Source organism: Typopeltis vanoorti, chromosome 13, assembly GCF_054136105.1.
Source record: "Typopeltis vanoorti isolate ZY-2024b chromosome 13, IOZ_Tvanoo_1.0, whole genome shotgun sequence".
Classification (NCBI taxonomy): Eukaryota; Metazoa; Arthropoda; class Arachnida; order Uropygi; family Thelyphonidae; genus Typopeltis; species Typopeltis vanoorti.
In genome coordinates, this window is record NC_143561.1 from 86752466 (window position 1) to 86776574 (window position 24109).

Below are 24109 nucleotides of genomic sequence, written 5' to 3' on the forward strand. Positions count from 1 at the left end.
ATGGTCACTTTCACCAATTGGTGGATGATTTGACACCTCATTTATAATTACATCCTCCGATGAGATGACCAAATCCAAGACCCTTAATCCTCGTGTGCCCTCTGTTACATACTGTCTGAGGTAGTTATCCCTCAAAAACTCAAGAAACTCATTTTCTTTACTTCCAGTCGCTATCTCTTCATTCCAGTCTATATTGCCATAATTAAAATCACCCATAATGATCACCCTTTTCTTATTTGCTTGGCTTATTTGACTATACATTTCACTATCACCACCATCCACATTACCATTTCTATAACAACATCCCACCAAGTATTTGATTCTATTCACCTCTATCTCACACCATACTGCCTCAAAACCACTGGCCCTATTTCCCTCTTGCATCTCTACCTTGTATGGACATAACTCTTTCTCTATCATCAATAGCACTCCCCCTCCCTTTTTATCCCTTCTATCTTCACGAAACACATCATACCTTTCCATCTCTATTCCTGTCAGGAGTTCAAAGAAATAGAAGTTAAATGAATATGCAGTCTCATTAATCAAGCAGTCCATAAGATGATCATGATATGGAAGGAATACCATGAGAATAAGAGTGACAGGACTGTCAACCTAGTGTATGTAACATAGTGTACAGTTATACTACCACATTGGATGAAGAGATAGAGGTGTATGAGAAGGAGGTTCTAGAAATGTTGTTGGATTGGAATATAAACACTTCCAGACCACAGGTTATTGACATTAGTGAAATATGGCTAACTGAAGATGATATAGCTAGTGGGATTGAATGTAAGGAGTATAGTGTGTTCACGAGTGACAGGGAGAATAAAATGGGGGAGGGAAGTATTATTGATGATAGCTGATGAGTTGCAGCCAATGAGAATAGAAGTTGAATTGTAGGATAGAGAGAACAGCACATTTGAGGCCATTTGGTGTGAGATTGAGGCTAGCAGAATAAAATATAGAATTGGTTACTGCTATAGATCAGGTGATGGAACAGATGGTGGATATAGTATACATTAGCAAATAGAAGAAATGAGTGGAAGGAGGGTAATTATTATGGGTGATTTCAACTATGGTAACATTGATTGGAAGGAGGAGAGGACACATGGGAGGAAGGAATTGGATTTTATGCGGTTATTAAGGGATAACTATCTGTGACAGCATGTAATGGAAAATACTAGGTGTCAGAGGGTTCTTGACCTAGTAATTGCATCTGAGGATTTGACTGTAATGAATATGACCACATTGCCACCAATTGGTGAGAGTGATCATAAGGTCTTGACCTGGGAGGTGGCTAAAGGTGTGGAATTTACAATTAAGACAGGGTACATGTGGCATTATCGGGCTGGTAAGTATGACAAACTTAGGAGTTTGATTGGTTCAGTGCCATGGCATGTAAAACTGCAAGGGCTGGATGTTGAATGTGCTTGAAAGATGGTTAAGAAGTGTTTGTAGGAGGCAATGGCTGACTGTATACCTAGAGTCCGAATAATAAATCAAGTTGGGATTAAATCGATGAGTAACACCATTAAGCTTGAGTTGTAAAAAAAGAAACAACTGTGGAGGGAATTTAAGGAGAAAGGTGACCTGCAGGCACATGAACGGTATAAAGCCCAGGCCAGAAGGGGAACAAGTGTGGTAAGAAAAGCAAAAGCGGATTATGAAAGAACATTAGCCATGCAGGCTAAAGAAAGTCCCAAATAGTTTTATCAATATGTTGCAAGTAAAAAAAAAAATTTATACGGCAGAATGATTTTAAAGAATGCCGATGGTAGGGAGGTAACCGAATTAGTTGATATAGTAGAATTACTGAGTGAGCACTTTGCAAGAGTATATCATCCAGATGGTGACATTGTGAAAATGGAAAAACCAACAGCTTATACGGGAATTGTGGTGAATGAAGTGGAGGTGAATAGTCTATTACAAAACCTCGATGTCAATTCATCTGCTGGATTGGATATACCAGCTCGTGTCGTACGAGAAACGGCTAAAGAATTAGTAGTACCTTTGACCATTTTGTTTAATTTGAGTCTCGCATCTGGGTTAGTCCTGAGGGGGTGGAAAGAAGGGAAAATAGTTCCACTGCATAAAGAAGGTTCCAAGACTGCTGTTGAAAATTACTGGCCGATCAGCATATCATGAATTGTTGTCAAGGTTTTGGAGAAAATAGTCGAGGAAGATACAAGATTGGGTAGATGAAAATGGGATACTGTATGGGGGGACAGCATTGTTTTGTGAAGGGTAGATCATGCCTCAGTAACTTGCTCACATTCTATAACACAGTGACGGCTGAACTGTATAAGGGTAATGGGTTTACAGTGATTCTACTGGACCTTGCTAAAGCCTTGGATAAGATTCCACATGGAATTCTAATCAGTAAACTGCAGCATATGAAAATGGATATAGCGTTAGTGAGATGGATAGGAGGGTGGTTGATGGAGAAAGATCAGAGAGTGGTTTATTCACGAGTAGAGTCCAAAAGACGGCCTGTGACTAGTGGTGTGCTGCAGGGTTCTGTTCTTGGACCACTACTGTTTAATTTTTTCATTAACGATATAGGAAAGGATCTGAAAGGAACTGTGGATCTCTTTGCGGATGATGCAAAGTTGGGTAGAGCAATAGTGAATGATCAGGATGACAAAATTTTGCAGGATGATTTGGATTATTTAGAGGATTGGGCTAAGGAGAATGGATGTCAATTTAATGTGGAAAAATGTAAGGTTTTGCATTTTGGGGTGAAAAGATTAGCAGCAGTATATCACATTGGTGGAACTGTACTCCAGAAGATTGACGAGGCCCAGGGATTTGGGAGTGTTGGTGGATAGGGAGTTGAAGTTTAGGGGACACATTGCAAAAATGGGAAAATCAGCTCATCAAATCACTTGGTTGCTGAAAAACACTTTAACGAGCAGAGATAACCATGTTATTGTTCCTCTGTATTGAGCCTTGATATGACCCCATCTAGACTACTGTGTCCAGATATGGGTGCCAGGGTTTCTTCTTGATGGGGAGGAGGTGGAGAGGATCCCCAAAATGATAGCAGGACTGTGGAATGAACCTTATGAGAACAGGTTGAAGATTTGTGGGCTGCAGAAATTGGTTGATAGGCAGTAAAGGGGTGATATGATTGAGACATTCAAATTACTGAAGGGTTTCTATAAGATTAATTCAGAAGATATTTTTGAGAATAGGACTGGTAGTGGGAGACTAGGGGCTATCCAAGGAAGCTTGGTAAGTGTGTGGTTACCAAAGGTGTTAGAGCTGGGTGTTTTACTTGGAGAATGGTAAATGTGGAATAAGCTGCCAGAGTCTATTGTGGGTGCCATGACTGTAAATGAGTTCAAGGTGAAGTATGATAGATACTGTGGTAATGTTGAATAGTTTTTGACATGATGTTGGACCTCCCTCGATGAGTCTGAGGACTCCTTGGAGCTGCCTGTAATAATGTACTTGGATTTCGCAAAGGCTTTTGATAGAGTACCTCATGATACGTTGACAGTCAAACTGGAGCAGATTGGGTTTGATATTAGACTAGTGCATTGGATTGGAGACTAGCTATCTGATAGGTATCAACAAGTTGTGTATGGGAGTGCGATATCCACGAAAAGGAAAGTCACTAGTGGAGTGCCTCAGGGGTCTGTTTTAGGGCCATTACTGTTTAACTTGTATATTAATGATATTGTTGAAGATTTGGATGGCCGATATTCAGTTGTTTGCAGATGATGTGAAGTTGGGACGAACCATGAAGAGTAGTGAAGATGTTGTGGCCTTACAGGAAGACTTGAATAAATTGAGTGATTGGGCACAGAAATGGGGATGCGAGTTCAATGTTGCAAAATGTAAGGTTTTAAAATTTGGAAAACAAAGATGGGATGCAGAATTTATACTTGGTGAGGATATATTTTTGGAGGTGGAGGAAATAAGAGATCTAGGAGTGACACATAGCGAAAATTGTGAAGACAACACAAAGGATTCTTCTAATGATGCGGAGGACATTGATGTGTAGAAGTAAGAAGATTCTTGTTCCGTTCTATGAGGCTTTGATTAGGCCACACATGGACTATTGTTTCCAGATTTGGTTGCCTTGTTTTCAGAAGGATGAAAAGATGTTAGAAAGGGTCCAAATGCAACTAAGGTAGTTTCTGACCTCTGGAATGTCGAGTATGAGGAAAGATTGAGAAGATGTAATTTGCAGAGTCTGGTGGATAGGAGGAAGAGGGAAGATATGATAGAGACCTACAAGTTGGTAAGGGGTTGTTATAGTATCAATGGTGGAGAAGTTCTACAGAGAATAGTGGGAGATTGGGGGAGAACCAGAGGTCATCCCTGGAAACTGTATAAAGAGGGTGTGAGTAGGGGAGTGAGAGGCAGTTTTTTCGTGCAGAGTTGTGTATAATTGTAATGCCTTGCCTGAGAGTGTGGTGTATGCAAGGAGTTTGAGTGTGTTTAAGACATGGTATGATGAGCTGTGTGTGTGTGATAAAAGGACCTCTCAGATGAGTCTTTGACTCCATGAGGTCTCTGGGTAGTAATAATAATAATATGATGTGTATAAACTTTTGACAGGGTGTTATAGGATATTGGTTGATAAAATTTTTGGTTATATAAAAAATGGGAGAGGACAAGGATACCTCCATGGAAGTTTAGTTTTTTATGCAGTTTAAAAAAAAAAAGTGTAAGAGCTAGATTTTTCTCTCATAGAGCTGTGAATGAGTGGAACAGTTTGCATGTTGAAGTAGTGTGAATGAGTTTAAGAAAAGGTGTGACAGGTGGTGTGAGTGAAGTATGGCCTCCCTCAATGAGTCCTTGACTCCCTGGAGGTCAATAATTTTTTCCCTTCAACTTCTTTAATGTCTGTAATATTATGTACAGCCAAGCAGGGAAGATTATTGTTTAAACTACTATTGCTTTAGAAGAAAAGAAGAATTGCTTGTTTTCTATTCTTCTAAGTTTTCAATGTTTTTGTTTATAAATTCTTGAACTGGAAATATTGGACAAGTGAAGAAAGAAATTCTAAATAATGTGAGAGCCTCTCTCTTAGAGGTTAGTCCAAAGGGAATGCTTCAGAGATTCCATCTTCCAAAAGCTTACTTTTTTAAAATTTAAAAATTAAAAAAAAACAAAAAAACTTAATTTTATCAGCATTGACAGTTAGTCCACTGATTTTACTTAAATTTTTCCAAAATACCAAAAAAAAGATGTATATTGAATTAGGATCCCTCAGAATGCCTACTACATAGCATATGCTAATACTATATTTCTTTCATAGTGTCATAGTGGAGAGAGAACTGTTTTTCCTCACATAGCATAGGAATTGTTCACTTCTTGCAAAAACGTTTCCAGAACAATGCAAAGTTCAATCTTTCTTGGCTCCTTTTTGAATTTTGACCATCTATTGTATGAACCTGCAAAGCAGCAAACTGGCCTTGAAAAGTCAACACTACAGGACATAGGATAAACTGGGGCATAGGGCTGACCACCTTATCCTGTGAACGGTTTGAGGTCCGATGATTAATAAACCCTTGACACCACAAGGTAAAAGAGGGTATAAAGAAGATATGATGAGAATGTATGAACCCATTAACTAGGTGGCAATGTGTAGTTATATTGGCATAGTCTCCATTAATGGTGGAGAGCAACATTTTGTCCATGCCACTTTGCTGAAAGATGTGGAAGAGAAAGGAATGCTGAACATTATCAAATGCTTGAGCAAGATCCATTGAGAGTACTTCCATTGGCTATTATTTCATCTTAACTAGGTGAAATAAATCACATAGCAAATATAGATTAAATTCCTACTCAAAATGCATACACCTATGTGCTTTTAATTATGCATCATATTTCTACTGTGAACCTGTTTTTGATAATCTGGAAAAAAAAATGTGTGTGTGTGTGTATATATATATTGTAATCACAATTAGAGTAATAGGCCTCTAGCTGTGGATTAAGGCATGATCTCTGTTAGGATTCTGAATGAGGATCATATGGACACAATTAAAAAATGGAAGAACATAAAAAATACATTTGCAATTATGACTATGGCCAACCTGGCCTTGCAGAAAATTCTTTGGATACAGCTCACAGAATCAGTTGGAAAAAGCCATCATGCTCCAATACATAAATTTAGAAGAGAATGTTTTTAGAATCTCCAACTGCTCTTAAAAATCAACCTAATTTAAATAAATACGGTGGCTTAAAACTTACTAGAACATGGGGAACACTAATACTTTGAGATTCCAGTTTACATACTAGGCTGCCAGCAGGTGTCCAGGGAGTGCACCCCATCCAATTAGGACTCTAGTCTTTTGTCCACATGTTTCAGTTAGTCTTCTTGTTGCTTCCTTTGTGTGTGTGAGTGTTACAAGTATCATTTTGTACTCCTTAACAATGTCTCTGTAAATGAGATGAAATATTGGAGGTATTATTATATGGGCACCACCATGCAGTTTGACTCATTGCAGGAACCTGATCTATGCATACAATCTATCATACCATAACCTAACCCATTTACAGACAAAGCACTCACAACTGACTCTGGCAACCCATTCCACTCATTCACAACTCTCCAAGCAAAAAATCTAGACCTCTCATCCCCACTAACCACACCTTTATTCAACTTCCAGGGATGATCTCTTGTTCTGGTCCCTCTAGCCAATGCTGAAACATTTCCCCTACATCACATCTCTAAAACCCTTTAAGCAACTTAAATGTTTCTATCATATCCCCCTCTTATTCTTCTATCAACCAACTTTTGAAATCCACACACCCTTAATCTATCCTCCACACACCACTCGCCATCTTGGTCACTCGCCTCTGAATCCTTTCCACCACTTCCTCATCTCCAAGAAGCCCCCGGTGGACTGCATTTGAGCACAGTGATCCAGATTGGACGTATTGAGGCCTACTAAAGAGGAATAACAACTTCCTTATCTATACTTGTTAATGTGTTCTTCAATAGCCAAGTAATCTTATGGGCTACCTTAGCAATATGTCCTCTAAACTTTAACTCTGTCTACCACCACCCTTAAATCTCTAGCTTTATCTACTTCCTGGAGTACAGCACTATCAATGTGATAGATGGCTTGTAATCTATTTGTCCCAAATAACTACATTTCTCCACATTAAACTGACATCCATTATATTTTGCCCATACTGATAACCTATTTAAATCATCCTGCAAGCTCTCCACATCACCTTAACTATTATTCTACCCAATTTCGCATCATCAACAAACAACTCAATATTTCCTTTCAGGTTATTTCCGATATCATTTATGTACAAATTTAATAGTATATTCCCAGCACTGAACCTTGTGGCACACCACTGGTCACCTGTTTTCACCTTGATTCTGCCCCCTCCATATACCACTTTTTTAATATCTGTCCAGCAACCACCCCTCTTATCCACATAACCAGTGTCACATCCATCCCCATCAGCCTTTACAAAATCCAGAAAAATCGTGTAGCTGTTTCCTTTATCTAACTCAGCTGCTGCTCTTATAAAAAGTTAGTAAATTACTAAGGCATGACTGGCCCTTCACAAAGCCATGTTGACCTTCATACAGTATCATATTTTTATATACCCATTCTTGAATTCTCTTTTATACCAATTTTTCCAGTACTTTTACCATCATACCCGAGGTACTGATTGGTCTATAATTTGCTATTGCAGTCTCAGAACCTCCCTTATGCAAGGGAATTATTTTCCCTTCTTTTCACTCCCTTGGAACTCTACCACAGCTGAGACTTAGAGCCTAGTCAGAGGCATTGCCAGTTCCCTTTGCACATTCTCACAAAACCCTAGCTGATATTCCATCTAATCCCATAGCTGCATTTGCATTGAGATTCTGCACATCCTAAGAACCTCCAATTCATTCACCTCTGTTCCTAGATTAGTATCTGTCACATAAGTTAAAGTAGTAACCTCATTTTGATGACATATTCTTGCAAAGTGGTCACCCAGTAACTCAACTATTTTAATCTGCTTCTGTCTCCTTGTGACCATCATCACTCATTAAGGTTAATCTTCCATCTTTTCCTCTCTTACTTCCCACATAAAGAAAGAACTCTTTGGGATTTCCTTTGGCCTGCTTGGCTAGTTTCTTCTCATAATCTAATTTTGCATTTCTTGCCATCTTGGTCACCTTTGTTGCCTGAGCCCTTGTACTATTTGTGAGTTTGCTGGTCATCTTTCTGTGTATATACATTATTTATATACTTTAGAGTGGGAAAGTGTCATGAAAGCGAGGATCTAAAGTGTGTCTCAGGTTGCAAGATTGACGTAGCGGATGAAAGTCAGAATGTGATAGAAAATTGCGATGTAACACCAGATAGCATTGAGAGTGAGATTAAAAGTGATAGTTGAAAGTGAGTGTAAAAGTACAGAATGAGAGAATGGTTTAACTGATATAAAAAATGAAGAGTTAGCTGCAATGAGAGAGATAGCTTGATTGCACAGAGTGATACATAGGGCGAAGCGGCACCTGGAAAACGATTACATAAATGTCTACTGGGTGAAACAGCTAACAAAAAGAAACAAGTGTGAGATAAGAAAAATGAGAACATGATCGGGAGTGAGAAAAATTAAGGAGCGAGTGTTATACGGCGATTCAGTAGTAAAAGATTGTAATAGATGAGAGCTTGGAAAATTCGTGCTTTCCTGGTGCGAAAATTAATGATATAAGCGAGGCTATTAGAGCACAGAATCATAGTGAAACAAATTATTGTAGTGGCTGGAACGAATGATTTAAAAGGTGAAAAGTTTGATATGAGAGAGGACTTGAAAGAATTACTAGAACTAGCAAAAGAAAAGAGTGAGAGGTTTAAGATAATGAGTCTGTTGCCGTGGTATGACAGAGTAGAGTTGAGAAGCAGGGCCATAATTGCATATGACTATGTATAGGTTATGCAGGAGTGGTGTGGAGTTTGTGGATGTGTGGAGTGTGGTTGATGGGCAAAAGGACTTATACAAGAAGGATGGTTTGCATCTAAATGGATTTGGTGTTCGGAGACTGGAAAAATTGTTGCTGAATAAAGTGAATGTGTAGAATCAGGGAAACTAGAGCTTTTGGTGGGGGGGGGGGGCTGTTGAGTGATATTGCAGACAAGAATGAGGCAGTTGAGTGTAAGAATGTGTATAATATGACTGAGTTAGTATGAAGAATAACAAACCAGAATGAGATAGTTAGTATAAGGTGTCAAGATAGGGGTGGGTCTGGGGGGGGGGATCTTGTACTTTATGTACACTAATGCCAGGAGTATTAGGAATAAGGAGGAGGAATTTTTGGCCTTGGTTTGCTCTTCCTGGCCACAGGTTTATTGCCATTAGTGAGACATGGCTAACAGAAGATGATATAGTTAGTGGGATAGAATGTGAAGGGCATAGTGTGTTCAGGAAAGACAGAGAAAAGAATGGCAGAAAGAGTGTTATTGATGAGAGCTGATGATCTGCAGCCGAAGTAAGTTAAAGTGCAGGCCAGTGAAAATAGCACATTTGAGCCTGTCTGGTGTGAGATAGAGGCCAGTAGAACAAAATATACAGTTAGATGTACTGTAGATCAGGCGATGGAATAGATGATGGTGATGGAGATAGTATGCATAGGCAAATAGACTCAATGAGTGGAAGACCAGTAATTATTATGGGGGATTTCAAATATGGTATCATTGATTGGAAGGAGGAGAGGACACATGGGAGGAAGGAAGTGGATTTTATGCAGTTACTAAGGGATAACTACCTAAGACAGCATGCAATGGAATATACTAGGGGTTTGAGAGTGCCTCAGTCCAGCAATTGCATCTGAGAATTTGACTATAACAAACATGAGCACGTTGCCACCAGTTGGTGAGAGTGACCTAGGAGGTGGCTAAATATGTGGAATTTTCAATTAAGACGGTATTGGAGATTGCTTGGATCAGGGCCATGGCATATAAAACTGTAAGGGCTGGATGTTGATAGTGCATGGGAAGTGGTAAAGGAGTGTTCGAGGGAAGTAATGGCTGACTGCATGCCAAGTGTCCAGAGAGTAAATCAAGTGGAAGTTAAATGGATGAATAACACCATTAAGCTTGAGCTGCAAAAAAAATAAACAATTGTGGAGGGGAATTTAAGGAGAAAGGCGACCCATAAGCATATGAACTGCACAAAGCACAGGGGCCGGAAGGGTAATTAGTGTGGTATGAAAAGCAAAAGCAGATTATGAAAGGAAATTAGCAATTGAAGCTAAAGAGAATCCCAAACAGTTCTTTTGATGTACTGCAAGTAAAAGAAAAAATGTATACAGCAGAATGATTTTAAGGAATGCTGATGGTAGGGAGGTAATAACTGAAACAGTCGAAATAGTAGAATTACTAAGCGAACACTTTGCAAGAGTATATTATCCAGGCAATGATATTGCAGGAATGAGGAGAACCAATGGCTTATATGGGAATGGAGGTGAATGGTATATTACGGAACCTTAATGTGAATACATCTGTGGGATTGGATGGTATACCAGCTCTAGTCTTGCATGAAGCAGCAAAGGAATTGTCAGTGCCCTTGGCCATATTGTTAATTAGTCTCAGCTCTGGGTTAGTCCCAAGGGGATGGAAAGAGGGAAAATAGTTCCATTGCATAAAGGAAGCTCTAAGACTGCTGTTGCAAATTACCGACCAATCAGCACATCAGGAGTCGTCGATGTATTGGAGAAATTAGTCGAGCAAAATACAGGAATGGGTAGATGGAAATGGCATACTGTATAGGGGGCAGCATGGTTTTGTGAAGGGTAGATCATGCCTCAGTAACTTGCTCACGGTTTATAATACAGTGACGGTTGAATTGGATAAGGGTAATGGTTTTACAGTGATACTGCTGGACTTTGCTAAGACCTTTGACAGGATACCACATGGATTTCTAATCAGTAAACTGCAGCACATGGGGATGGATATATAGGGTTGGTGAGGAGGATGGTTGATGGAGAGATATCAGAGTAGTTTATTCAGGAGTAGAGTCCAAAAGAAGGCCTGTGACTAGTGGTGTGCCACAGGGTTCTGTTCATGGACCATTGCTGTTTAATTTGTTTTTCAATGATATAGGAAAGAATCTGAGAGGAACTGTCTATTTATTTGCTGATAATGCAAAGTTAGGTAGAGCAATAGTAAATACACATCATGTCAAAATTTTGCAGGATGATTTGGATAGATTCGCAGACCGAGCTAAAGAGAATGGATGTCAGTTTAATGTGGCAAATATAAGGTTATGCATTTTGGGGTAAAAAGATTAGCAGCTGTATACCACATTGGTGGAACAGTACTCCAGGAAATTGAAGCCAGAAATTTGGTAGTGTTAGTGGATAGAGAGTTTAAGTTTAGAGGACACATATCAAAAGTGGCTAAATCAGCTCATCAGATCACTTGGTTACTGAAGAATGCTTTGACGAGCAGAGATAAGCAGTTTATTGTTTCTCTTTATCGAGCCTTGATAAGACCCCATCTTGACTACTGTACCCAGATCTGGGCACCGGGGTTTCTTCTTGATGGGGAGGAGGTGGAGAGGATCCAGAGGTGAGTGACCAAGATGGTAGCTGGTCTATGGAATGAACCTTACGAGAACACGTTGAAGATCTGTGGGTTACAAAAATTGGTTGAATAGGCGAAAAATTTTACAAGATTAATTCAGAGGAAATTTTTCAGAACAGGTTTGATGGTGGGAGAACTTGGGGCCATCCACGGAAACTTGAGCAAGAGTGTAGTTAGCAAGGGTGTTAGAACTGGGTTTTTTACTTGGAGAGTGGCGAATGAGTGAAATAAGCTGCCGGAGTCTGTTGTGGGTGCCATGACTGTGAATGAGTTCAAATCAAAGTATGATAGATACCGTATGAATGCTGAATAGTTCTTGACATGATGTTTAGGGCCTCCTTCGATGAGTCTAAGGACTCCTTGGAGTTGCCTGTAGTAATAATAATAATACCCTCCATAGCATTTTCTTCTTCTTCAGCTCATGCTTAATAATATTACTCATCCATCTAAGTTCTACCTAATTTAACATTCCTTACCTTAGGTCAGTGTTTCTCAACATATTTTGGATCATGCCCCACCTCAATGTCTCAAAGATTTTGATGCCCCCCCCCTCTAGCATAATAGTCAGCCAAGTTCTGAAAAAGTATAATATAAATATGTATAAATATGTACATGTATATTTTCAAATTGCCCCCCTGTGGGGTGTATGCCCCACGTTGAGAAACACTGCCTTAGGTAAACAATTTAATAGTGCTTGCTCAAGTTGCTCCTTAACTATATCCCATGCACTACTAACATCATTGCCCTGCAGTGTTTTATGCCATGGCACAGATTTAAGCTTCTTTCTTAGCTTATCATAATCTCCTGCCTTGCAGTTCCCCTTCTTGACAGAATATTCCTCTAATCAGAGGTAATATGGTCACTTTGGTTATGGATAGCTGTTCTGATCCTATGACCAGGTCCAATACTTTTGCACCTCTGGTTCCCTCCATCACATGCTTTGAATTGAAGTCCCACGTAGTAATCACTTGACCTGTACTCACTGTACTAATTTGGCAATGCATATTTTCCAGATCATCAGTAGAACTCCCTGACCTATAGCAACAATGAACTGTATATTTTGTCTTACTATCCTTAATCTCACACCAGACTGCTTCAAATGAACAGCCACCCTCCTGCTTATCTCCTACTCCTTTTGGCTGCAATACATCTATCATCAGCAGTACTCCTCCCTCCCCCATCCATCTTCTCTGTCTTTCCTGGAAATACTAAACCCTTCACATTCTATCCCTGTAACTACATGCCAAGTCTCACCAATGCCTTTAACTTTTGGTGAGGTTGTACTAACCAATGCCAAAAACTCTTTCCTCTTGTTCTGATACTTCTGTAATTAGTATATAAATGCTGCAGCATCTCTTTAGGCCTCCACCCACCGTTACTTCCTGAATTGGCTACCCTATTCAATATTTTTGTTTGAGAGACTAGATTGGTCATTCTCACACTCGCTCACCTCATGGGTGCCTTCACACAAACTCGTATTTTCACCCTAATTGCTTAAGTTTTCGTGAATTTATATGTCAGCATGCTCGGTGAACAAAGCTCTGTCTCTCTCTCTCTAGACATCTAACACCAAAACCATTTAGATGCAGTTCATCAGCATTGTACAAATCCTTCGTCATTCCTTCTGTGCAATATGTGTATAGACTCATTAGTTACCAACACTTTCCTCTTCAGTTCGCCTCTATCATAGCATGGTAGGAAACTTACAATCTTCACCTTCTCGCTCTTCAGTTATGCCTCTTCTAACAACTTTGCATCCCCTCTCATAGACTACTTCTCACCTCTCAAATCATTCATATCAACCAAGACAATCAATTCTTTCCACGTACCTTTTTGCATCCGGATGGTGTGGCTAATATTGTGAATTTTTGCACCCGGAAAACAAGATTTTGTCACACTTTCATAAGTACTCTCCTGATCATTGAATCTCTATACATAATTTTCTCCTTAACTTGTTTTTTCTTGTGTGTTCAGACCACCTGCTTATTTCTCTTTTCAGTCCTGCTAATCTCTTGCTACTTCTGCAATTTTTCAATTTCATGCTTTGTTCTATGAAGGATTAAGTACTGCTTTTAATAGAGTCTTAGTGCTGTTTCACTCCATTAAACTTTTATCATGATAAAATAACATCTTACAAGATAGATATACATCTACCCAATGATTGGTCTTGTGGTATAACAGTCATCCATGAGGATGAATTTCTATTGTCCTGAAACTTAACAATTGCTGAAGTTTCAAAGCTAGGTATGATTTCAAAAATTCCAACTGGCTGTTTAATAGTGTTGATTATCTTTCTGTTTAAGAAATTTGGGGAAAAAATACACTGCTACTATTATGGTTTCCTGAGAGTGGTAACATTTTTTCCAGTCTGGTATTCATCAATTATTATGATCTAATTAAACTGGAAACATCCATCAGAGATTCTTATCTGAAGAAATATGCATGTGTGTGTATCAGTTCTCTTGGATATGAAAAAAAGTATGATAGAGCTTGGAGTTTCAAAGTATTAAAACATAATTTTTGTCATATAAGTCTCTCTTATCTACCTTGAACTTTAAAGGTCCAGGTGGAATCTACATTTCATTGCCTTTGACATTTTCCTTATTACTTCCAACAGCACATGCACGTGCCATGATGAGTAAATTAAGTCTGGAGAACCTTGAGTTCCAGCATGATTATACTAGCTTTAATAAGAAATAATCATTTTGAGATGGAATTTTTTAAATCTCAAAACATGATTTTTTGGTCCAGGGTACATCTGAAAAATACCCAGAATTTTCAAACAACTCTTTCCTCTGTTCATGGCGTGTGTGTACGTGCGTGTGTTCATTCGTTCCTGCATGCATGTGTAGGACACCTTGTTTCTGAAAGTTGGCCTACTGATAGCAGATAGGAAGATGACAGTGGACAGTTAGGTCAAGCAGACTATGCCTTAGACATCACACCCAATCAGATGGGGTGGGGGACCTTGTGTTTCGTTATTGCAACAGATTAAATTGTGAGATACTTTTCTGGAATCTACAGCTCACTAATTATAACCAACAATTTAAATAAATACAGATGTTAAACTTCCCAAAATATGGGAAACAGTAATTTTTAGTTATCCTAAGTTACAAATTAGGCTTGTTACTAGCTTCCAAAGTGGGTGTATTTCCTGCCAAGGACTCCAGATTTTAGTCTAATAATTTTCTGTTCACTTTGGGTTACTTGTGTTTTAGTTTACATTGTATGCCTAAATATTTCTGTAAAAAAGATATGAATTTCTGACCAGCACCTTGACCTAAAAATGTCCTCCTCCTGATTTGGACCAATCAAATGTAGATAACGTTTCTATCTCTTGCATTTGGAAATTCATTATCTGCAAGATTAATTTCAGAATAAATATATTGTGAATAGATAATATATAATTTTTCTTTTTTAAATTTCAGCAGTCCATTTATTTCCTAAGTTATGCGTCAAATGCAGCCTTATTTACCAGCATATTATAATATACAAAACTTGGTTCATTCATACTGTTCCAGCTCTGACAGTGCTAGCTGATACACTAATGAAATATTAGCTTTAATAAATTTACTTAATATTATAGTTCACTGAATTTTAATCTTTTTTTTTATATATTGGTTCATTAAAAGTACATAGTTGCTAGTTAAAAATGATTTTTATTAATTTAATTAGTGAATTTAATTAATGGATTTTGCAGCTAACAGGATTTTCACATCTTGACAGAATGAATGATTGATGCAAGCAGGAGATTGTTATGAGAGATTAATTATCCATCTCATGTTTCTTGCACATTATGGTCATGTGAGAAATTGCCATATTGTATCGACTAGAATCAATTTAAAATCATTCATGTTCTCAGTTCAGTTCTGTCATAGTCTTGCTGGATTCTTAAGCATTTACGAGGGTGGTCTGAAAAGTTCTTGGCCTAATAATGAAAAAACAGATTTATAATTTCAAAATTATTTTTATTTTTCAACATAATCTCCCTTAAGACTAATACATTTATTCCAGTGACATTATCCCATCCCTGTAGTGGTTCTCAGTAAGATCTGCAAAATACCCCTCTACAGCTGCAATCACCTCTTGATTCTAAGAAAAACGCTGACCAGCGAGGAAGAGTTTTAGTTTTGAGAAGAGATAGAAGTCAGAGGGAGACAAATATGGGGAATAGGGTAGATGTTCCAACAATTCATAGATCAGATCCCTTAATTTTCCCATTGCCAAAACACCTTTGTGGGCAGGTGCATTGTCCTGATGAAAGATGATTTTTTTTCTTCTGCAAACCGGGTCTTTACTCATGAACTTGTTCATCTAGTCTGGTTAAAAGATTGAAATAATATTACCCAGTTACTGTTTTACCCTTTTCAAGATAATTAATAAACATAATTATCTTGAAAATTAATAAACATAACATAAGGAAGAGGGGAGATATGATAGAGACCTACAAGTTGGTAAGGGGTTGTTATAAGATCAATGTGGAGAAGTTCTACAGAGAATAGTGGGAGATCAGGGGAGAACCAGAGGTCATCCCTGGAAACTGTATAAAGAGGGTATGAGTAGGGGAGTGAGAGGCAGGTTTTTTTCATGCAGAGTTGTGAATGATTGGAATGCCTTGCCTGAGAGTGTGGTGTCTGCAAGGAGTTTGAGTGTGTTTAAGATGCGGTATGATGAGATGTGTGTGTGATAAAAGGACCTCCCAGATGAGTCTTTGACTCCATGAGGTCTTGGGTAATAATAATAATAATAATGCCTTTAGCATCCTAAAACACTGATGCCGTGACCTTTCCTGCTGATGGAACCGACATTGTCTTGTTTGGTGTTGAACAACCAACTTCTGTCCACTGTTTTGACTGCTGTTTGGATTCTGGTGTTTAATGGTGAATCCAAGTCTCATCTATAGTAATTAATCGACACACAAAAGCAGTTTTATTCTTTTTAAAATGCTCCAAGCATTTAAATATAAAGAGCCAATAGGCTTCATTTCAGCGATATAAACGTTATTCAAATTAAGGGGATATTAAATCCCACATTGTTTTAAAACTGAATAAGAAACTCAAAGATTGGAATCAGAGTTTCATGCCGAATATAGTAAACTATAAAAGTATCGGTGGTTACTAGCGTGAGCTAATGCAATTAGTCCTAGTAAGTAGTACAAACTCGGACAACTTGTTGCAAAGGAGGGGAAAGTTCTGATCGTTAATCTTGGTATTTTCCATAATGTAATCCATAATCCTTTGCAACGGGTTGCCCGAGTTTGTACTACATACTAGGATTACTTGCATTAGCTCACGCTAGTAACTGCCGATACTTTTATAGTTTACTATATTCAGCATGAAACTCTCTGATTCCAATCTTTGAGTTTCTTATTCGGTTTTAAAACAATGTGGGATTTAATTTCCCCTTAATTTGCTCCAAGCACTGTTCAGAGATTTTCTTGTGAGTGCGTTTTTGATCTGCTGTTAGCAAGCGTGGCACCCATCTGGCGCAAAGCTTTTTCATTTGCAATTCTTCATGCAAAATATATCCTACACGTTCTTTTGAAATGCCTATAGTCTGAGCAATTTCACGCACTTTGACTTGCCGGTCATCCAATACCATATCATGCACTTGATCACTGATTTCTGGTGGTGTTACACTTTGTGGATGTCCTTCAAGTGAATCATCTTCAAATCTGGTATGGCCATGTTTAAACTCGGCAGCCCATTTCTTAATTGTTGAAAACAAAGGAGAAGAGTGCCCATAAACTTTTATGAACTTCAAATGAATTTCTTTTGGCATTAAACCTTCTTTTATATAGAATTTTATAACTGCACGATGCTCAATTTTATCCATTTCAAGAGATACAGACAACATTTTTGCTTCAGACAGCTGTGTAAAACAAACTACTTGATAGAATGACTTGCAATTTCACATGGATGCTAATGCCAGATGTACCAACTTAGAAGAAATAAATCTTGCCGATAGTGTTGCCATCTATGGTCGATGCCAAGAACTTTTGAGACTACCCTTGTAAATTTTGTATGCTATTTGTTGCTTCAGAGTGGAGGCTCTCAACATACAAAAATACAGTGCTTGCTTTCTGGGGTGGGGGAGTCAAAACTCCAACAAAAGAATTAATTCTGTAAATGAAAAATATAGTATTCTCTTATTGTTTATTACAAAGGAAATCTTTTATATTCAATTTTTTAAGTCTTCTTTTAATAAATTAATGCTTTATTTCTTTACATGTTGACTACTCTTGATTTAAAAAATTGTTTAATTAATAATGAATAAAATATTTATTAACCAGATAGATGATGATGACGAAGATGATGATGATGATGATAAAGATTCCAAAGGTGTAAGTTCTACTGAATTTCTTTATTAGTTTTGGATATGTGAGTGAAATATTTATTATATACTGATTTTGAATAATGCCATATTAAGTGAAAAATAACTTTTATTGAATGGTTCGTAAAAACAGTTACAAAAGAAATAGGTTGTATAAAGTTCCTAATTTACATTTAAGTATTTAATATGGTCATTTCTTTTTAATAATACTCAGTGCTGCTACTCTGATATGGGAGAATGTCCAGGTTAACAAATTTTTTTTTATACAAAGCACTTCATAATACTGTTATGAAAATGACACTCCATTATTGTTCAATTAGAACCATGAAAAATGGCATACAGAGCAACTTCATTAATGTTGAAAAAAATTTAATGCATTCTTCTTTAAATGCAGGATTGTGTTTTGCAGATACAGCATTTTAAATAAACTACTTTTCGTGATGTGATGCAAAAGAGTAATTATTGCATTTTATGTAGTGTGCAGTGGAACTTGGTATCCAATTTCCACTGCACACCACATTTTGATTATTTCTTGAATAATCCAAAAATACTACAACTGTTTTTGAGCATCAGCTAGCTTAGCTTTCATTTGACAGATGACTTTATAAATCGAGCTTTTTCTTTGGATTTTTAGAAATTTCCATAAGTTTCTTGACTTGGCTGCTGTAATTGGTGCATTTATGTACAGACTATTCTTTAAGGAGTCACGTTTTCATTATATTTATAATTCAGAGTATAACCACTTTTAGAGTAGTTCTATCCAAGTGGGATTAGTTGGAAAAACTGTCTTGTGGTGGATAGCTTTCCAACTACAGTAATCTCTCAATTATTCAACCACAGCAGAGCAATTTGTCAGTCTGATAATTGAAGTGTTGGATAACTGAAGGCACAATTATATAGTGTACCAGAAGTTAGTGAACACACTAACCCATTCAGGGGTCAGTTATTTGAAGGTGGGATAATTCAGAGATCATTTTATCATTTTATTTCCCTACTTCACTTTGGTGGTGGTGGCAGGGAAATAGATAAGATGTAGAAAGTTTTTTACCTTGGGTATATTATATGTTAAAGATGCCAATAAATTTTATAATTGGTTTTAATCCTCTTCCCAAGGAAGCAAAACAGTTTTGCATGTGAAATTTTGCATCTCTAAGCTACTTGTATGTAGAAGCTAATGACTTCATATCACTTGCCTTAGTATGTATCCCATAATGCAAAGCACGCAATCCTCCCCTTTTGGATGTGTATAATACATTGCATAATGGGAAGGGTCACTAGACAGACCAATTTTGACCTTTGCTTTGAGGTGGAAAAAGCAATGGTTTGCTCATCATAGTCCTAGAGTAGTTAGTATAGGGGGTGCAAGAGAGCCAGACAGTATTAGCAGAAAGAAAGACAGATAGATAGCATGAGAGATAGAGAAAAGGCCTCAGCTCTTTTATATCATCATATAGCCAAAGGCTGTCAGTTTTCCTCTTTCACCAATCTCATATAGATGAACAACCAAAAGACTAATTGAAACTAAAGCACAAGGATGACTGATACCCAGGTGGTTAGCCCCATCTGGGTTAACCACCTTGAGTTGGCCTTCTCTGTCTGGGATTGTTCTCCAGTCATCCCTGCAGTTGACTATAAGACTACATTGAATTAAGAGGATGGAACTGAAAAACCTCTCATAGCAAGACTAGACAGAATTTTATCTCCCCCTGTTGAATATTTATGCCCAGAGTTGGTCACCTGGTTTTCAGAAGATGTTGGAAAGGGTCCAAAGGCGACTGACTAAGGTAGTTTCTGACCTCTGGAATGTCGAGTATGAGGAAAGATTGAAAAGATGTAATTTGCAGAGTCTAGTGGAGAGAAGGAAGAGGGGAGATACGATAGAGACCTACAAGTTGGTAAGGGGTTGTTATAAGATCAATGTGGAGAAGTTCTACAGAGAATAGTGGGAGATCAGGGGAGAACCAGAGGTCATCCCTGGAAACTGTATAAAGAGGGTGTGAGTAGGGGAGTGAGAGGCAGGTTTTTTTCGTGCAGAGTTATGAGTGATTGGAATGCCTTGCCTGAGAGTGTGGTGTCTGCAAGGAGTTTGAATGTGTTTAAGACGCGGTATGATGAGATGTGTGTGAGATAAAAAACCTCCTAGATGAGTCTTTGACTCCATGAGGTCTTGTTTAATAATAATAATAATAATGTGGGTGGTCTACACCATCTAGTGATAAATTTGATATCTCTCAAATGCTTCTTTCTAAATACAAAAAATGTCTGACTGAACAATAAAATTTCCACAATACAATATTATAAAGCATTTGGATGTCATATTACTGGTTTTCAAATCCATCTTTTTTTTTTTACCTTCCATAAATGGTATTTTGTAAATAGTGGCATGCCCAACACATTACATAATCTGTTTTAAATACACAGAGCAAGAGGGCAGCTATAGAATGTGTGCTCTACTGTTACTAATTGGTAACAGATGTCACAGAGATTGGATCTCCAATGTTAAAGTACTTCTATTTGATGGCATTGACTGGAAGGTGACCATATGCAATTCTCCAAGCATGATCCTTCCTGTTCCTGTCTGCATGGTTAGCCTAGTGGCTGTGCGCTTTGCAACCATATGCCTAGGGAATGAGTTTCCTAGGTTCGATTCCCGTTGGAGACATGACATCGGAAGGATCTTTCTCAGCCATAGCCAATTTAGCTAGTCTTGGGCATGGACAATAGGGTTTTTCCCTAGTTTATCCTGGGGTTTTTCATCCTGCAAAGCAGGCAAACCGGCCTTGAGAACTCAACACTACAGACAGGATACACCGGGGCTTAGGGCTGACCACCTTATCTTGTGAACGGTTTGAAATCTCCGATGATTAATAAACCCTCGATACCGCAAGGTAAAAGAGGATGAAAGGAAGATGAGATGGGGTTCAGTTTTGTTGCCTTAGTTATGTTGTGGCCTCAGATTATTGGCATGAGTGAGACCTGCATCTTAGAAGCAGATGTACTTAACTGAGATTGAGTATAAAGGGTACATTATTTTTAGGAAAGATAGACAAAATAGGAGCGGAGAGGATGCTGCTCATGATATCAGATTAAGTTCAGTTTTGGTAGATACCTATGATTTTCCATGTGAGTGAGTGTGGTGTCTAACAAGATCTAATACAACGTGTGATGTTGTTACAGATTTAGTGGAACAGCTGCTAGTGACAGTGAAATGCATCACCAAGTAAACAATTAATCAATTAAAAAATTACTAAACAATTAACATGGATGATCGTAATTATCTGAACAATGATTGAGTAGTTGTTGAAACCTCATGAAAAGAATTAAGTTGAATTTATTCATTTGTTGTGAGAGTGCCTCCTTAAGCAGTATGTGACAGAAGTAACTCTAAGTTAAAGAGTATTAGATCTGTTATAGTGTCAGACGGGTATTTTCAGTAAAAGATGCGACTGTTCTGCCACCAGCTGGTGACAGTGATCGTGCTGTACTTCCCTGGTAAGTTGCTTACTGTAAGGATGTTTCATTCAGAAAAAAGTTACCTGCTGAACTTCAAAGTAGGAAATTATGACCTGCCGAGAAAAATACTAGTATCTATCTGTGGTATTCTTCTTAGCCAGTCATAATTACCCTTCCTGTCTAGCCAACAGGAAGGATATCAACAATGCATGGAAAGTATTTAAAAAAAAACATTGATGCAATATCAGAATGTCTCCCTAGAGTTTCAAGAATAAACAATGGGAGTGAAATGGATGTGCAGTCTTGTTAAGACAAGGGATTTTTAAGAAAAAGATTATATGGAAGGAATATCATGTGCATAAGTGTGTCAGTTATGAAAATTATGAGACGGACCAGAAGAGTTAAAATCTGTACAATACTATAAGTATGAAAAGAACTAGCGCTGCAAACTAAAGACCATCCAAAAAGAATTCTGTTATGTTTCAATTAAAAGAATGAATGTGAAAGAACAATGTTCCTGAATGCATGTGGCAGATGGAAAAGAGATTATTCAGCTGGGTATCTGTTTTTCTAAGAGCTATTAATTTGGTGTATATGAACCAGCTCAATGATACATCTGTAGTAGATGAAGAAACTCAGGTGCACGAGGAAGAGGAGGTACTAGAGATGTTGCATAAGCTGAATAACAATTTCATTGGGATTTGATAAGTACTGATGCTAAAGGAGCATTCAGCTGAACAAGCTGAGCCTTTGACCTGCCTGTATAATTTGAGTTGCCATGCAAGGAAGATTTCAGAGGAATGAAGAATGTATGGTAATCCTGCGGTACAAGGGTGGTGCAATGAGTGATATGTCTAACTATTGACTTCTTGTTATCTCTAGAATAGTGGTGGGGAAGATTTTGGAAAAGTTGGTAAGAGATTGCATATATGCAGAAATGGGTTGACAGAGAATCTATACTTTGCAATGAACAGCATGGGTTTACTAAGGGAAGGTAATGTTACCATTGAGTCAAGGGAATGAATACCTTATGATAGTTTTAGACTTTGTTAAAGCTTTTGAGAGGATACAGCATGGCAAGCTGTTTATATAAGTTGGAGGATAATAGATTAGATTATAAACTATTAGCCTAAATAAAAGGACGACTGACTGACAGACATCAAAAAGTGATTTATGGGGAATGTGTTTGAAAGATTTTAGGTAACCAGCAGTGTACCCCAAGGATCAGTCCTTAGTCTCTTGTTATTCAGTCTTTAAATTATTGATATTAGGTAAGGATTTGAGGAGACATACTGCTATTTGCTGGTGATGCAGAGATTAGCAGCATAATCTGGAATGAAACTGACACACAGTACTTGGATGATTATGGGCATGTGAAAATGGCTATTAGTTCAGTGTTAGTAAATGTAAAGTTGTGCATTTTGGTGGATGCATATCCAGTGGTGTATTATATTGGTGGGATTATGATATAAGAAACTAATGAGGCTAGGAATCTTGAGTTTCAGTAGCTGGTATTCCTCCAGGTGTACTTAGAACTTATGCCCTGGAATTAACATCCATCCTGTATTACCTATATAAGCTATCATATTCACCTGGTATCTACCCAATGGCATGGAAGAACAAGCCTTCATTCAACCTACACCTAAAATAGACAAAAGTCAGCCATTGTGTTTATCTTGGTACTCTGAAGTGATAGAGAAGGTTATCGACAACCAGCTTCACTACCTGGAGACTTGCCGATTAATTAGCGATAACCAATATGTATTCTGCCATTTTCATTCTGCTCCTCACCAATCTTGCCACCTTTGGACACAGGGCATGGAAATATTTGGTGAAACCCATGTGGTTTCTCTCGATATTTCAAAGCCATTTTATCATGATTGGCATAGAGGCCTGCTGAACAAGCTACCATCTTTTGATCTCACTCTGGCACTTGGTGATTGGTTTGCCAGCTTCCTCACTGGTCATTCATCACATGTCATGGTGGATGGCTTCCTCTCATCTGATTTCTTTATGATTGCAGAAGTACCCCAGGGTTCTCTATTCTTACCCATGCTCTTCCCCCTTTACATCAGTGATCTTCTCTCTCTGACTTCAAATCCTATTCATAGTTTTTCTGATGACAGTATTCTTCATTCCTCTTCCTTGTTTGAAAAACCTTGTAACACTCAAATGATAGAAGCCTCAGGATCTTCCATAACAAATGGCTTAAATACTGATCTCGTCATCATCCTCAAATGGGGTGAAGATGGCTTAGTGAATGTCAATGCTATAAAAACCCAGGCCTGTCTTTATTACCTACAAGAAAGATCCTTCTTCATTCCCACTTTTGATAATGTTTCAGTATCCTGTCAAGATCAACTTTTTCTCCTTGGGCTAACTGTCACATGCAGCTTATCCTGACACAAACATATTACATATGTAACCTCCTCAGTCTCTAAAAAAAACTTGTTCTTTTTCATTCAAAACATTACTTCTCTTCTGCTAAACTCAACACTTGGAGTCTCATATCCATCCAATCTTGGAATATTGTTTGCACATTCGAGATGGTGCACCCAAAACCTCTGTAGAATTCTTGATATACAGAAGAGGGTAATTTGCTTAAAAAATGTGACCCCTATCTCGCCAACTCCCTTCAGTCACTTGCCCATGGGCACTCTGTTTCTGCACTCTATTATGCCTTTTGTGTTAGGTACTTTCATGGATACTGCTCTGCTGAACTGGCCATTACTGACTACTATTCCTTCACTTCCTTCTGATTATATAAG

The 24109-nt window shown here is 38.0% G+C and overlaps 1 protein-coding gene across 5 annotated transcripts in view; it reads left to right on the forward strand.

The window, feature by feature from the left end:
- Mctp (multiple C2 domain and transmembrane region protein) overlaps nucleotides 1–24109 on the forward strand; it is a 642744-nt gene that overhangs the window by 530408 nt on the left and 88227 nt on the right. For all 5 annotated transcript variants that reach the window (XM_090402333.1, XM_090402331.1, XM_090402329.1 and 2 more), the window contains one exon: nucleotides 17848–17898. In XM_090402333.1, the coding sequence (XP_090258459.1) occupies nucleotides 17848–17898 (51 nt within the window). The remainder of the gene's footprint in view (nucleotides 1–17847; nucleotides 17899–24109) is intronic.